This window comes from Lutra lutra, chromosome 12 (genome assembly GCF_902655055.1).
Source record: "Lutra lutra chromosome 12, mLutLut1.2, whole genome shotgun sequence".
Taxonomy (NCBI): Eukaryota; Metazoa; Chordata; class Mammalia; order Carnivora; family Mustelidae; genus Lutra; species Lutra lutra.
The window spans coordinates 27,257,086-27,271,019 of NC_062289.1; the positions used below are offsets into that span (position 1 = coordinate 27,257,086).

Consider the following 13,934-nt stretch of genomic DNA (forward strand, 5'->3'; position numbering starts at 1 on the left):
GACACCTGTAACGTGAGGAGAACCCATGGCTGGGCCCACCAAGGTCACATGACCATAGTCTGCAATTGCTGGTAGACAGACATGGAGCTGAGCTGGAGAATCTTCTGGAAAGGGATCCCACAAACTCCTAGAGTTGGGTTGGCCAAGACGAATTACCATTCATTTTACCTTCTGGTCTTCCCTCCACTTCTTTGTGGTAAATTATTTTCCACTGTGTCAAAACAAATATTGGGAGAAAAAGGAAAGTTAATTTTTAAGAGAAAGTGATTTGTCAGTAATGTTTGTCCTCTCACATTGTTCTTAAAATTTGTGTTACAGCCTTGTAGAATCTGGGAGGTCAAAGCTATTCTCACGTAGAAAGAAGTGAAACTACCAGCAAAGAGAAAGAAGCCCATGTTTGCCAAGAATTTCCACACAGAGGAGGACCCCAAAGCCCTCAGATATGAAACATGTTGGAAACCATGAACCTGGTGGCGACCTCAGTGTGGGCCAGGTGACAATAATCATTTCAAGTTTTCATGAACTTGACACCATTTTGCTGTGGTCTGTGGGACACCAGGGCAATTCATGGAGACTTATTAGTTGTACTCTGCCAATTTATCTTAAAATAAACACACTGTGCCCAGTATCCCAGGAGACTATGGTTCCAAGTTAGATCAGAATAGAAATCTAAGGGCGCCTTGGTGGCTCAGTGGGTTAAAGCCTCTGCCTTCGGCTCAGGTCATGATCTCAGGGTCCTGGGATCAAGCCCCGCATCGGGCTCTCTGCTCAGCAGGGAGCCTGCTTCCTCCTCTCTCTCTGCCTGCCTCTCTGCCTACCTGCGATCTCTATCTGTCAAATAAATAAATAAAACATTAAAAAAATAAAAAAATAAAAAAAGAACAGAAATCTAGAGAGTAGATTGTGACAGTGATAGTCTTGGTTGCTCAGTGGTTAGGCATCAGTGTTTTCTCTGCCAAAACCCAGATCCAACACCCAGCCAAGGACTTGGGAGCTCTGGACGTGGCACTGGAAAGGAACTCACATAAAATATCCCCTCCAGCTAGGAGAATCGCCCCCGGCTATTTTTAATTGACATTCCTCTCAGTTTCCTGGTCCCCACATGAAATGTTAAAGTCTGTGGCTTAACAAGTGCCTCGTAAACAGGACAATGATCTCCCTTGGTTTATAATTACTTCCCCCACTTACAGACTTCTAAGTCAATGTTACTACAGAACATAGGGCCCTCACTTTACATCTTCCCTCCAGCCATCCTCCTTGACTGCTAACCTATACTGGGTCTTTACATTCTATTGATCATTATCTGGATTGATGGCTTTCAAAAGCATTTCATTATCTATACATGAGCTATTAGGTTCACCAATACTCATTTTCATGTTATTTTCAAGATAGATAATAGGTCTTCCTAACAATAACAACAAAAAGGTCTTCTGTCATTTATCCTCTTCCAACAGCTCTTTTCATCTCTAAAGAAATGAAAGTAGTGTTGGTCTTCTAAAAAGTACATGTGATATACTGGGGTTGTGCTCTCCTTGTCCTAAAATATACATTCCTTGAACAAATAGCAGCATGGCTATAGGGACGTCACAGCCCAGACAATCACACTGACGTTATCTGTATAGGATCTACTAGAGGCTACTCCCGGCATGGTCTTCCTGGTCTATTCTTTCGGTGCAGGGTGGCAGTAGCATCCATCTGGGGATACAATGAGGAAGAAACACCAATCTTAAAGATGAGAGAAAACCTTATTTCTAGAAAATAGCCATGTACCTGTGTCTGATGATGCCTTTTTGACAATTTTGGGATATTTCTGAAATTTTACAAAATAGTAGCTCTCATATTCCATCAAAATAGTTTCAAGGTCAACGTTGTCGCAAACTTCAAAGCGTCGTAACCCCAGTTTAGTTTCTTGCTCCAAAGCATTGGCTGCATCGATGTATCTGGGCATTTCACAGAAGAAAAAAGCAAAACAAAAGAATTAACTCTGGGTGAAATGAATAAAGGCAAACAGGCACGACAAATCTAAACATGTTCAATACAAACAGTAAGCTTAGGTTAAATAGTACATTAGATGACAATAGGATACGTGATGTTCACCTATAGAGTAAGAAGCCCCACATACAGTAAGGATATGCACGTAGTGTTTTTTAAAGCAGTTGCCTCGGGAAGTTACATACTTACTCTAATGATGTCATCATTGTTCAAAATGTTTTTGGAAATGCATAAAAGTCAAATAAGGAAATCAACTAAGAAAATGTTTTATGCTTTACCTTAACTCATTTTTAGCCTAAAGTGGGTATTTGCCCAACTCTATTACCTCTTTATTCACCAGCACTCCTTTTAGATAACATCGGGCAATTGATAAACCCAAATTCAACCTCAAGAGGCAAGATCTGCCATGATTTTGAAGCAATTGAAAAGGGTAGGTTTTGAGTTTTGAAGGAAATTCTGAAACTATGTTGATCAATATCATTGAGGGAAATTTAGCATAAGAAGACATCATCAGCTTGGATGTATTATTCCTGGGAGTGTTTTCTTCACTCGCACATGACACTAGCAGCTGACTGGGGATGTAAGGACCATCTTCACCAGGCGTTCTTCACTGTCATTTTTAACCTGTTCAGTTGTAGGGCGGTCCAACTTCAGTGGTCTTAGCAATAAAAGCAAATGCTTTGTCTCACTCTGAAAGTGGAAAGACTCTCCAGGTCTGAATCTTAGCTCTTGGCTTCTTATTGAAACCAACAACTCTCTCCTGAAAAGTGTGCAGATATGCACAAGTTAACATACAGTTTCATCCAAGGACCTCAGATTAAGAATTCCTGCTGCAGGACAGAGTTCTTGCTGTTTGATTCCAGTCTGGGAAAGTAGGAGAAAACGTTGTTTATTATGCTCTCTTCCCTGCCCCAGATTCAGGTCAGTTGGAAGCCTGAACTTTCTTAAACGAGGTGGTCATGATTATTTCCGGTGACCCTGCTAATTTTAAAGACATTGTAAGTGTCAATTGATAGTCAACCTCTGGTATTTCTGTCCACCTAATTGTTCCACTTAGCTCATGCCCTTTCTTTCTTTCTTTTATTTCTCTCTGCACCTGCTAGAACATCCTTGTCCATCATGTCTCTCTATCCATGCTCCATACATATTCTATACTCCAGACATCTTTCAAGACCAGCTCGCATCACCTTCTCTACAAAGCTTTTTCTGATTGTTTATTTCAATCCACTATAATCTATCCTCTTTGTGAAGATAAATTCTGAATATTTTGTTAAGGGCAGGTCTACTTTTCTGAAAGTTTACTTTTCATCTTGAGAATTCACTCATAAGTACCTTAACCAGGGGATTCTCAGGACAATGATCAACTCTAGTTGAATTTTCATTAATGTGAGATGCAAGGGGCCATCTTGTGGCAGAAAGGGGAAATGCGTGTTTTGTGAATAACAGTAAACGCTGTAACAGAAGGGATAAACTACGCTGACTTTTCTTTGTCTTTGTTTTCACAGTTCTTCCTGATACAGCGCCTTAGCGGGGTTGACATCTGGGGCTGGATAACCCTGTTGTGGGTTGCTGTCACGTGCATGGAAGGACGTTTAGCAGCATCCCTGCTCTCTCCCTCTAGGTGCCATTGTGGCAGTCAAAAAAACGTCTCCTGACACTGCCAAATGTCCCCCAAGGGGCAAAATTACCCCAGTTGAGAACTGCTGCCTTAACTTGAAAGTTCAAGCCCTAAGCCCGAAACCCAAATGTTTTCTTCCTGGCAGAGGCTTGGAAAGAAAGAAAACTCAAAAGTAAATAGTGGATGAGCTCTCTTCCTCACAAAACCCGGAACACCTTCAGCCTTCATGGCAAGGGCTTGCACGTTTCTGAATCAGGTAGGTGGCCAAACTCAAACGCTTTTCCATCTCCTCTCCTACCAGTCAACAAATGGCATTACCCAGAAAAGAGAGCCAAGCACAGGTCATCAGGTAAATGCGATACCTTTATTTTTAGGGAAGGAGAATTGAGGACTAAGAGCATTATCTCTGTGTAGATACCCAGCAGTGGGACCCCGGGGAATCTTATTTGATAGGGCTGAAACCTGAAGGGGAAAGGGAAGGTATTTCAGGAACAGGGTAGCTTTGTTAAAGTTTTCAAATGCGTAATGGGAATAATATCTATGTAAATGAGGCAATAAAAGTCTGTGTCTGTGTCTGTGTTGCTGAACATGAGGGCATCGATAGGCAGAGCACAAGGGATTTTTAGGGCAAAGCTATTGGATATGATACTGCAATGCCAGATCTATGACATTATGCATTTGTCAAAGCTCACGGAATTATACAGCCCAAGAGTAAACCCTGATGGAAACTATGGACATCAGCTAACATTAATGTATCAAGATTGGTTCTCCAGTTGTGACAAATGTACCATGCCAATATAAGAGGTTAATAATAGGGGAGACTGGCTTGGGGGATTCCCAGTAGGTGAGAACTCTCTAATACTTTCTGCTCAGTTTTTCTATAAATAGAAAACTATTCTAAAAAATAAATTCTATGAACTATTTTGTTAAGCATGTATCTGGAAAAGTGGGGGTCAGGGAAAGAGGATTCATCTCTGTAAACATTTGTAATGTAACATACCCTTCTTGTGTTAAGTAATGCAAAATCAAAATAAGGAGATTTTTTCGCCGAGCTTCTGTCCTCATCTCACACTGTGAACAAAAAGGAAAATTTAGATGGGATGACAATGAGATAGAACACTGTTTTTAGAGCAATAAACCGCTGAAGGTAAATGTAACCTGTCAAAACCAAGAAGCATGACTTAAAGCCTGGAAGGCAGTTTGATGTCTCTAAGGATATATAAAGTTATTTTCCATTGTCTTCTTCTTAGAGCTGCCTTCTCATTTGCAAACTGAAGATATGATGATTTAAATTAGAATTGTACTTTACTAGTCAACTTCTTACAGCCAAGCTAATTGGCATTTTATTGCTCCTAACTGCAAAGAAGCAAATATATACACTCCTATTTGGGCCAGGTTAAGGAGAGTGATGGTAAAAAGAAGCTCATGACCTAGAAATCAGCTCTGACATACCTGATACAATTTCACTTCCCTCAGAGTCCCACCCAGTCCCAGCACAAATGTGGGGACAAATTCCAGTAAGCCATTCATCAGGTGGCCACACAGCAAAATGCCCAGAATATCCACTAAGAGTAGCAGAGGTCAGAAAAGGGAAATTCCTGCATAAATGCATCTGCACATTTTTTTAGGGTTCATGTGTTCCATTTAGTTACCGGGCATCTCAAATTCCCCTGAAATGTATTCATAAAATACCTACTTTCAGCAATACCTCCCTGACTTGAGAATAGCTTATCTAACATTTTTAGCTAAGGAGAATACAGGTAAGAGCTGGATAAAAACAAAAAAGGCCCGAGTGGCCCAAATCGTATCATTAAAATCTATGTGCAAACACTCATGCTCACAACGCATACAAAAACTTTTCAGATATGCATCCAAAGCTTTCTAAAAATTAATGTGATGAAATTAAAATGTACATATGGCTGTTTAAAATTCAAGCAGTACTATAAATCATTTTTCTTCTTACTTTGCTTTTTTACTGTGCAGAAACATACCTAACATACAACGTTCCATTTCAGCCATTTATTCATACAATTTAGTGGCATTAAGCTCGTTTACCTTGTTGTGCAACCATCACCACCATCTGTCTTGGGAGCTTTTTGATCTCTCCCAACTGAAACTCTGTATTCATTAAACAATGATGCCCTCCACCCCTCCCCCCATCCCCTTAACCCCACTGACCACCACTTTCCTTTCCCTCCTGTGAACTGGCCTATACTAGGTCCCTCACGGAAGTGGACTCCTACAGTGTTTGTTTTTTGGTGTCTCACTTATTTCACTCAGCAAATGTCATCAAGGTTCATCCACGGTGTCATGTGTGTCCAATTTTTTTCTTCTTTTCAAGGCTGAATAATAGCACTATGCATTTTTAAGGAAAACCGATAGTCTCTGCCCCACTCCACTACCCCACCTCCGATCCCCTCCCTAGAGGCAACAACCTTAACTACTTTAGTTGTTTCTGCTGATATTTATTTCCGTGTTTCTAAATAGGTCAGTGTTCCATGATACATGAATGTTAGGCATTAACTAGTCACACCCCGTTACTAAGCAGTCATCCAACTTCTCCCCCTACCCTGCCACTGATATCAGTATTCCAGGATTCTATTATTAGAACCATGTAAACAGTGTTCACAGCCAAGTCAGAAAGTACTTTTCCTTTCTGTACATTGTTTTTCTTAGAATGAATAATTGCCTCTTTTTTTTTTTTTTAAGCTTGGTTACTCTTCTGTATACCTATTGCTAATTTTCAAACACCAACACACCTCTAAAGGCCCCTCATCACTTTCCTCACCATCAAATACATCTGAAAATGTGTCATTTACATTCCCTTTTATCCCCCCAAGACTTCCCTTCAGTGCAATAGAATTGTCTCAGAATTCGTGACAGGGAATAAAGCTTAGGGTTGCTCATTGTTCTGTGGCACTTCTGTTGCTTTAGCAACACGTATATTTTAGATTGGGCCCCAATCTAAGATATCTTAAGAGTTGGTCACACTAACAGTATGAAAGCTTCTACAAAAAAATCTTACACTATCCTGATATTAAGATGTTTATCACTGGCAGTATTCGCTCACCTTTCTGAAGATGTTGACACAACGATTCTTGATAAAGACTGAAGCCTTTTGAATCTACCATATATAATAACTTTGACTTTGCTGGTCAAAACCACCCCCCAACCCCCGCCTTTTTGAGGGGGAATCTGATTCGCCTTGCCTCTAGCGCCATCTAGTGTATTAGGAGGGGAAGTACTTCATGAAATACAGGTCAGTTCCAAATTATTATTTGCATAATAAAGATGACAGTTATCGCAAAATTCAGTCCAAATCAAGTTTGCAAAATAAAAATATAACCACCTGTTAAATAAGCAATAGTAAAAGTGATAGGCTATATTTCTAAATATACAAATTCTCAAGTTCACACTTGGGAGTTTTGATTCAGAATTTGAAGAGTCTAGAAGGTACTGGGTGATCACTGAGTCTCAGGAACCCAAGATCCAGATAAATTAAGAGATATGCTCAAAAGCCTGTGGAGTTGAGATTAGAACCCAGCGCTCTTCTCCCCATCACTTCCTCCCCTGCTCTCATCCCCTCCTCGACCATCCCCACCTCACCCCTTCACATTAACCACAGACTACAGAAAAGCTGCTATTTTAACTTGCCAAAATCCATCTGCCAGATTTGCTAAAATCAAACAGTCATGGCTACCAGACAGTCTTTCTTAGCTGACCCCACATAGTAACACATGAATGGTGTCTCTTACAAGAGCCATGAGAGCCATGTCCATTCTCGGAGGGACTTTACCAGACACTGACTAGTGCCATTTCCAACCGGACAGTGTTTTGCAAACTGTGGGGTGCTGTGACCATAGTAGGGTCAGTGATCAGTGGCTGCTCCACAGCTGTTAGTTGCTTTGTTCATGTATTTCAGAGGCCATCCTTCACACTGGAGGCATGCGCTTCTTCCTAATCTAAACAGGCACAGATGCACCTGTTCTCTTATGAGTAGGATGCTAAGATTAGCTAAGGAGCATTTTGCTTGTGCTCCCCAGGACTGCACATGATGCACTGTGTTTGGCTGATAGCTCTGAATGTCCCGAAGATGAGAGTCTGGGTAGAGCCCGAAAACTTATTAGGGGAACAGGAAAAGAGAGAGAGAGATGTTTGTTGTTTTGGGTTGTTTCTTTTTTACAGAAACAACCCCAAATCATATCAAGAGAGCACAAGCAGGGGAAGTGGCAGTCAGGACTCCATCCCAGGACCCAGGGATCATGATCTGAGCGGAAAGCAGATGCTTAACTGACTGAGCCAACCAGGAACTCCAGGAGAGATGTTTTTAAAAGGGAATGGGAGCGGGGCATCTGGCTGCTTCAGTGGGTGGGATGTGAGACTCTTGATCCCAGGGTCATGAGTTCGAGCTTCACACTGGGCATGGATCTCACTAAAAAATAAAGAAAAAATAAGAAAAGGGATGGGGAAGCAGAGGAAGATGGAGGAATGGAAATAGGTAACAGTTAAGGGGTACAATTTCTTTTTGGGGTAGTGAAAATGTTCTGGAGTTACTGTGGTCATTCTTGTATCTCTCTGTAAATATACTTTGGGTGAATTGCATGGTATGCTAATTGTATCTCAAAGAAGTCTGTTTTGAAATGCCAAAAACAAATGGAGATAGGTAGAGAAAAGAAGGTTAAAATGAAGGTGAATAATTTGAATAAACTTTTTACCCTGATCTCTAAAACAAATGGTCTGACCAAAAAATGGAATTATTTCATGCAACATTTTGGAGCACTTCAAAACGGAAATGGTGGGGAGAAAGAGCTGCTTATCGCCCACACCACTGTGAGAGCCTGCTCACCAGCCTGACGGCAGAGCCTGGTCCCATCCTGGGCTGGGCTGCCACTGGCGCTCCTTTATGTGCTCTGATGACCAGCTGTAGCGAGCGAGCTCAGTCCAGGTGAGTCCAGGTGAGACATGCTGGGCAGAGAAGAAAACGCAAAACCATCCAGAAGGCTTTCATTTCCCTTTACTGTAGACCTTTTTTTTTTTTTTTTTTGGTTTTGTCATTATTGGCTATACACATAAAAGTTGAAGAAACCACCTTAAGCATCATTAATACTTCCTCGGTTCATTGGACAAAAATAAGCTTCTTTCAGTAAGAATCTCCAATTTCTTTAAATGCAGAAATCTTAATAATGTTATCCAGATAATACTCAGACTTGGCAAGGAGCGAAAGAACATGCACTCAGCCGTTACTGGTGGAAATGTAAACTAGGACAACCCTTTTACAGAGCAATTGGCAAAATCTATCAAAATGAAAAATACACGTACTTGTTGACCAACAATTCCACTCCCAGCAATTTACACTATAGAAGATCAATTATACTGTATTATAGAAATAGTCCATGTATGCACAATGATTAATGTTCAAGGATATTTAGTACGGCATTATTCATATTCACAAAAAAATAGAAATAAGCTATAAATGCCCATTAGTGATTAAGTAAGTCACAGCAGGAACTCACAGTGGAAAGCAAAGAATGAGGTGGGTGGGGACACCTGGGTGGCTCAGTGGGTTAAAGCCTCTGCCTTCAGCTCAGGTCATGACCCCAGGGTCTCGGGATCGAGCCCCACATCAAGCCCCACAACGGGCTCTCTGCTCAGCAGGGAGCCTGCTTCCCCTCCTCTCTCTCTCTGCCTGCCTCTCTGTCTACTTGTGATCTCTGTCTGTCAAATAAATAAATAAAATCTTAAAAAAAAAGAAAAGAAGAAGAAGAAGAATGAGGTGGGTCTCTACACACTGACAAAGAAAGATTCTGAAGACATTACGTCTTCTCTCTACCCACTCGCTGCCCACCCCAAATATTGTGTTACTCAGGGAAAGAAAGTTTAAAATACAGGCTTGAATTAAATTTAACAAAGGAAAAAGTTCAAATAGTACAAACAGTTTAAAAAGAGGAGATTCTTTCTCCATGCTACCCACTATTTTTAATTTCTTGTGTAATGGTTCAGAAAGGAATTACGAATACAGCAACATGCGTATGCGCAACTTTTTAAAAATTTACAAAAATGGAATAATTTTGCTTATGCTGTTAGGCATCTTGCTTCCCTCCCCCTTAATAATATGTCTTGAAAATCTTTCTACCCCAGCATATGTAGATCTACCTAATTCTAAGGCCTACTGTAAAGTGAAAAGTCACAGAAATACACAGTCACAATCTTTCACTCATAGAAAAAGTAAAGACTAAAAACCCAGGTACATCATTACCTGTGGGTAGAGGAAGGCCTGGGGGTACAGCAACTTAGGGGTCAATCCATATACTTTTGAATTATTTAAATTTAATGTTGACAAGTAAGAAGCAAACATAACCTCAACTTGGGTTCAACTATTCCCAGATCAGAAAATTTCTGGGCCAAAGAATTACATCCAGCACCTTCACAAAGAGCCACTCTGACATCCGGGTCCTTTGCCCCAGTCTTGGGAGGTGTGGGGTGCAGGGCCATGTTCTTTCACTGGGAGGGAAAGATCCATACAAAGTCACTTGAAGTCACCTCCTCCACACCACACTTCCCACCCCCTGGGACTCCAAACCCCACCTCACCTCACTGCACATGCGCAGATGCTGAGAAACCTAAGAGTTTTCTCGTCCACCATCCATAGCTACACCTTGGGTCTCACACCCACCCCGATAAAACTTGAGCTGGAGGATCTGTCAGAATTATCTCCCTCAGATTCCTGTTAGCATCCTTGGAGTGCCACCCGAACAGTGACTCACTGACCTGGGGAACTCACAGTAGAGCATGATGAAGAGGGAGGCAAAGCTCTCATTCTTGGGATGGAGGTACCTCTGGAGCCTGGGCTGATCTTGGCCATGTTGGCCATACTCTTCGGAGAATATAAATAACCTAGCAGAGAGCTTGTCCAGGGCTTTGATTGCATTCCTGGAAAATGGTAGCTGTCCCAGCTCTAGTCAAGAGTATTTCTAGGGGTCTTTGACTAGAATCACCAAGTTTGGCAAATAGTCCTGATGTGTATGACAATGGGGATTGAGGGACACCCTTTGGTTCAGTGACTTAGAATTCTGTTTGGTGATGAAGCTGCTCCAAAAAGGGCTTTCTAAGCACATGGCAAAAAAAAAAAAAAAAAAAAAAAAAAAAAAAAAAAAAAAAAAAGCACATGGCTTGTATTTGGGGGCTCCGGGCCTTGAAATAGTACTTCAACTTTTTCTTGGAAATGAGTTTGATGGGAATTCAGAATTAAGTGAGAGTAGCAAAAAGATATAAGAAAATACTATTCACATATCTAATGCTAAATATTTAAGATGTGCTATTACTTGAAACACAGAATGTGGTCTCATGAATTTGTTAATTAAGAGTGTAAAGTTTACCAGATCTGTAACATCTTTATTCTCATGCCATTCAGATTAGCACAGAAAGTTGTTTTCTGAATTAAAGAAGAAAGAATGGGCCACCAACAAATGGTCAATTTAAACTGTGAAAGATGGTATACCCCTGAAATGGACACAATTAGATGCTCAATTAATTTCTGTCTACCAGAGGAGGTCCAGAAGTGAACATCTAACTGCAGTGTCTCATTTGTCTCTGCTTCAATGATCTGGCTGTTTTCTTCTTCCTTCATTTCCTTTGTGGGCAATTGTGCAACAAAAATGCCTCCATTATCAGATTCAAAATTGAATCCTATGATACTGTAGCCTGAGGAAAAGGAAGCATTGAATATCATTCCTAGTTTTAGACCCAGAAGATATTTAGGAAATGTTACTGTATATACACCGCATGCAACATTAGTGCTTTTAATTTCTTTTTTACGGGTGCAATGGAGACTAATTTGCATGAGCTCGTTTCAATTTCTGTAATAAGATCCAAATTCTGCATTAAGCTTTCCATCTCAAAAACAAACAGTTAAAAAGGACACATTTCTTCTTTCAAATGTTTTTAGTATAGTTCTATTTTACAGTCCCTGCATCTAATATTCACTTAAAAGCTTGAATATATACCCATAGGTTCTAATTTGTTTTTTGTTTGTTTCCTGATTACCTCCTGTTTCTACCAGGAAACTTCCTAAGTTTCAAATGCTGTAAACTTGACAAAGCACTGGAACTACCCAGAAAGTGTCTACAGATCCAGGAAAGGCATTTAGTGTATTAGTATAAAGTCAGAACTGATCAGTTGTGCTCAGAAACAGTGTTCCACGAGAGGAGGCATTTGTGTGTTAATCCTGAGTGTGAACTGATTATGGAATTTGGGATTTCAGAGAACTATAAAGTCTACTGAAATGGGAGACGTCCCATACCACGTCACTGTTATTCAACACTACACTAGGTTAGGGAATTACGATATTTGTGTTTTTTCCAAAAGCCATGCTGACACAGGCTACTTTCTGTTTATCACAGAGCGGCGCGATAGGGAGATCAGACAGCTGTCACAGGAGCTGTCGGTTCCCTGATGTGTGCAAGGTGAGGTTCTCAGTGTCACCACTAAGGTAAATAAGAGGATTTAACTGAAATTCATCAAGCCTTTAGAACCAACTTCTCATTCACCAGTGATAGAGCAGCAGGTGAGACCTCAAGGAAGCAGTGAGACAAATCTGGAAGGGGAGATGTTCCAGACAACAATCCTCCTGGTTTCTTGAACTTGAACAAGCCAGAGTTGTTAAAAATAAAATAACCATAGAAGGTAGGGGGTGGGGGAAGCTCTGGTGATTCAAAGAGACGTGAGGGCTACAACAACCAGATACAATGCGAGATCCAGGTCAGAGAACCAGCTGCCTAAAGAACACTATTTAATATGATTTCATTTTTTTTTAAAGATTTTATTTATTTATTTGACAGAGAGAAATCACAAGTAAGCAGAGAGGCAGGCAGAGAGAGAGGAGGAAGCAGGCTCCCTGCTGAGCAGAAAGCCCGATGTGGGGCTCGAACCCAGGACCTGGGATCATGACCTGAGCCGAAGGCAGCGGCTTAACCCACTGAGCCACCCAGGCGCCCCAATATGATTTCATTTTGATAAAACGTGTGTGTGTGTGTGTGTGTGTGTGTGTGTGTGCGCGCGCGCACATGTATCTGTATATACACCCATAGAAAAGGATCTGGAAGAGTGTCTATCCATACACTCACCTTTGGTTAACACCTTAGTGTATCTGGGAGTGGGAATGTGGTGTTTTTATTTTATTTATTCTCTTTGTTCCCTTTAAACTTGACTTGTGGTTATGGAAGCAATCACGTGATATTGGAACTATCAATTGATACTACTAAGAATATCAAAAACAGTAATAACTGCCAAGAATTCTTAAATCTAATAAATTCTAAGACTTGAGAGAGCTTTAAAACCTAGAATAATGGGGGAGGGAATATAGTTACCATATAAACAAATTATGTAAACAATATTAAGACAACTGGGAAGAATTGAGGGAAAAGTTGATAATGCTTCACACTGTATACCTATAGAACTGTTCAAAAGATTAAAAATTTTAAATATAAAAAATAAAGGAAGAACAACCATGGAACTTTCCTGATTGGAGCAAGAGGTCTGGCATTCCTGGAGATCCAACTAGGATCTAATCAGGTCTGAGCTAATCTAAGGAGCTGTGATCAATGCTGTCATCTTAAGACTATTAAGTGATTTTTTTTTTTTAGATTTTATTCATTTATTTGACAGAGAGAGATCACAAGTAGGCAGAGAGGCAGGCAGAGAGAGAGGAAGAAGCAGGCTCCCTGCCGAGCAGGGAGCCAGATGTGAGGCTCGATCCCAGGACCCTTAGACCATGACCTGAGCCAAAGGCAGAGGTTTAACCCACTGAGCCACCCAGGTGCCCCAAGTGATTATTTTTAATGGTAATAATAGTCATAAAATGTAGTCCTTCTAAAAGAAGGGTAAGGCCTTCGAGGATAATTGGGTTGGGGGCGGGGCCCTTAGGCTGATCTGGCTCAGGCCCCACGGTGGACGTTCAGATGGTCCGAGCCAATGGCTGTTCATTCATTGAAGAATTTGTTTGATGCCTGTGTCACACTGATTTCCGGGCAAGCCTAGGTAGGGACTATTACCGGCCTCACAGGGCTACACTGTCCGACTTTAGACTAATCCTGTCTCTAGGCCTCAGCTCCTCCCCCTGTTCAGAGGTGAGGGCTCGCCCTAGCCCTGCGCTACCTAGATTCAGATTCCGGCTTCATCTCTTTCTGCTATGTGACCCCATGCAAGTTAATTCGATCTCCCTGAGCCTCAGTTTCCTCATCCATAAAATGGGGGAATATTACTCGTGTTGCTGGGTTGAGGTGAAAATTAAGATAGCCAACAGCAGGCGCAGGGCACGAGGATGGTC

General features: G+C 41.2%; 1 protein-coding gene across 2 annotated transcripts in view; it reads right to left on the reverse strand.

The window, feature by feature from the left end:
- KATNAL2 (katanin catalytic subunit A1 like 2) overlaps window positions 1–13,934 on the reverse strand; it is a 69,452-nt gene that overhangs the window by 38,204 nt on the left and 17,314 nt on the right. The window contains exons 1-4 of one of the 2 annotated variants that reach the window (XM_047698145.1): window positions 6,681–6,788; window positions 4,611–4,681; window positions 1,771–1,940; window positions 169–211 (exon numbers count right to left, since the gene is read on the reverse strand). In XM_047698145.1, the coding sequence (XP_047554101.1) occupies window positions 169–211; window positions 1,771–1,940; window positions 4,611–4,675 (278 nt within the window). In that variant the 5' untranslated portion in view covers window positions 4,676–4,681; window positions 6,681–6,788. Of the gene's footprint in view, window positions 1–168; window positions 212–1,770; window positions 1,941–4,610; window positions 4,682–6,680; window positions 6,789–13,934 lie in introns of those variants that run through there. The other variant, XM_047698144.1, reaches the window with a different exon arrangement.